This window comes from Limulus polyphemus, unplaced genomic scaffold (assembly GCF_000517525.1).
Source record: "Limulus polyphemus unplaced genomic scaffold, Limulus_polyphemus-2.1.2 Scaffold5909, whole genome shotgun sequence".
Taxonomy (NCBI): Eukaryota; Metazoa; Arthropoda; class Merostomata; order Xiphosura; family Limulidae; genus Limulus; species Limulus polyphemus.
This window is the reverse complement of record NW_013671519.1, coordinates 1-3,123: the sequence shown is the minus strand read 5'-3', so window position 1 is coordinate 3,123 and position 3,123 is coordinate 1. Positions and strand designations below refer to the sequence as shown.

Here is a 3,123-nt window from a genome sequence, read left to right as displayed (position 1 = left end):
ATATTGTGTGTTTGTGGTGGGTGAAGTTTGAAACTCAAACTCTACAAGTCGATATATATTGTGTGTTTGTGGTGGGTGAAGTTTGAAACTCAAACTACACAAGTCGATATATATTGTGTGTTTGTGGTGGGTGAAGTTTGAAACTCAAACTACACAAGTCGATATATATTGTGTGTTTGTGGTGGGTGAAGTTTGAAATTCAAACTACACAAGTCGATATATCGTGTGTGTGTGTGTATCTGTAGTAAAGGTAAGATATATCGTGTGTGTGTGTATCTGTAGTAAAGGTAAGATATATCGTGTGTGTGTGTGTATCTGTAGTAAAGGTAAGATATATCGTGTGTGTGTGTATCTGTAGTAAAGGTAAGATATATCGTGTGTGTGTATCTGTAGTAAAGGTAAGATATATCGTGTGTGTGTATCTGTAGTAAAGGTAAGATATATCGTGTGTGTGCATATCTGTAGTAAAGGTAAGATCTGATATTTTCCAGAAAATTTAACTTTATGTTTTTGAAGAATGTAAATTCTTTAGAGTACAAAGCTTAATTAAGCTATGTAGTGTTAACTGAAACACACTAACAGCGACTTGTCTTCGAAACGAGCTACTGGAATTAATGTCGAGATTAACTACTCTTGTTTGTAAATTCTTAATTTACATTAATACTTACATGATTTTTATAACAACAGTGGTCAATAAATCAATATATATATACTCGCCTATTCATCTTTCTTTATTTTCTTGCTTATAAAAATTCTTTTTTCTCGTGAGAAATTTTTTGTAATACTTGCACTATTGTAAACTTTGTGTTCCAAGGAGAAGCAAACTACCATGCATTAATCTGTTCCTTAGGCGTTTCATTGTATTTCAGCGTGATTCGCTCAAACCGATTCAATATTTATAAACATATGTGGAAAGCTGAATCGTCAGCATAGATTTAAAAAGCATATGATAATTTTAGGTTCTGAATCACCAAGAAACATTCATTTTGTTATATATATTTTTTATATGCAGTTGCAAATGTATGTACATTTATACATATTTATATTTCAGGAGTTATTCGAACCACCAGGCGGCAAATTGATCGGGAAACTCAACAAGAACACGTTTTAGGGGTAAGAAACTAATAAAATCTATACAAATATTGTGTGGAATATTTTATCGTTTTCTGAAATTTAAAAAAATATATATATTAGTGGAACAGTTTTTTCATTTGATGATATCTTTGAGCGACAGTGTGAATTGGTTTATGAATATTAGAATAAAATTGAAATTCCTTCTCTTAGATTTGTGAGCACGTTTTTATTTTGTATCAAATCCTTAAAAGGCATCTCGTCTGTTTTGTTTTGGAAATATCTTCAAATTTATATAAAATCTTATATGTGTTTCTCCTACTGACGTAGCTCAGAGATTTAGAGTAGGAATTAACGCCATATTCTGTTGTTGTTGTTGTGATGGTGGTGGTCCTGTTTACATATCTGGCTTATAAATATGATTTTTGAAATGAATAACAATATTGTAGTTCACACATTTATGATTAGATTTATTTTTTTTACTTCAACAGATAGATAAACGCCAAATGAGATAGAATGTTAAACGGCTAAATAATAACAGAGATAAATGGGTGCATATTTTGAATTACTTACGAATCTTAATGAGCCAATTATTTGAATTAAAAAAAAAAACGAATGGATCAGAAAACGTAAACACACTGACAATCGCGTGTTTAACTGAGGAAATCTTAGATTTGGTACATAGTGTTTCAAAACCAATTATATTCTTCACATATTCCACTAGCCTAGCATTGTTTTTCTTTCTTTGTCTTCCTCCAATACAAGAATGGTGATTTCGATAAAACGTGTCGGTGTACAGGATCGTTGTTCGATCATTGTTAGGCGATGTTATCAAAACAATGACAGTTTTACTTTTGTGGAAAGCCAATTTCAAAGAAGAAATGGATCTCACTTCCTGGCTAGCGAACTCCCCGGATATCCAAACCACAATAGTTTTGGCTATACGATTTCCTCAAACGGGAATGTCCATCGGAATAACCGAAACAATTTATAAGATCTGAAAACGGCCATTAAAAATGAGATTGTGAGAGTCAATGAACAAATGATATTTTCAGAAGTTTCATTTTGGGATAAACATGGTTCGCTGTGACAAGTTTGGAACCAAGCTCAAACGTTTTGTTTGTTTTTGAATTTCGCGCAAAGCTACACGAGGGCTATCTGCGCTAGCCATCCCTAATTTAGCAGTGTAAGACTAGAGGGAAGACAGCTAATCATCACCACCCAGCGCCAGCTCTTGGGGCTACTCTTTTACCAACGAATAGTGGGAATGAGCGTCACATTATAACGCCTCCATGGGTGAAAGGGCGAGCATGTTTGGTGTGACGAGGATTCGAACCCGCGACCCTCAGATTGCGGGTTTTCTACTTTATTTAAGTTTGGCAGATAATTGTCTCTGGATTATACACAAACACACACACTCATGTATATAAGTGGGCTATTTTTATAACAAAAATGGATGAGTAGATTTATGTTATTTATTAAGTTCAGATATAAACGAGTCATTAAATAACTTTTGATGTTATCCGGCTAGACGTTGGTGGTTATAACTTATGGTAAAAATTAAATAAAAAAAACTTTTGTGAGAAAAGTTAAGAATTTTATGGAAACATTAAAGTGATTAGTTATATTAATTTGAATGCCCCCCCCCCCGTGACTATGGTAGACTTTGAGACTGGGTCGCTGTTACAAAGCGCCTTTTGAGATTCAAATATTGTTTTTAAGATTTTGTAATTTATTCAATTCTACAAATAGATAAACGGAAAAAATAATTTGAAGAAGTGCATTAAACTCGTTAGAATGACTTAAATTCTAAACATTTTCTCTTGCTTACCATTAACTAAACAGTTTATGAAGTTGCGAATTATACTTAAATTATAAACATTATATCGTACCTAAATGATTTTGAGAGAGAGAGAGAGGTTAAAATTGATCATGAACGAATGCACGTTCCTACCCTCACTACTTCCCAGGGGGATTCTTTTCTTGTTCCACGTGCCTACCAATGTGTCTTCCTTTTTTATCTTTTGTGTTGTTGTTCAAAGGTTTATGTTA

General features: G+C 33.2%; 1 protein-coding gene across 1 annotated transcript in view; it reads left to right on the top strand.

Moving 5' to 3' along the window:
- Positions 1–1,113, top strand: part of LOC111089327 (fat-like cadherin-related tumor suppressor homolog) — a gene marked incomplete at both ends in the record, with an annotated part of 36,241 nt that extends 35,128 nt beyond the window's left edge. Inside the window, one exon of the mRNA XM_022401621.1 lies at positions 1,052–1,113. Within this exon, the coding sequence (XP_022257329.1) occupies positions 1,052–1,113 (62 nt within the window). The remainder of the gene's footprint in view (positions 1–1,051) is intronic.
- Between the last annotated feature and the right edge of the window lie 2,010 nt (positions 1,114–3,123).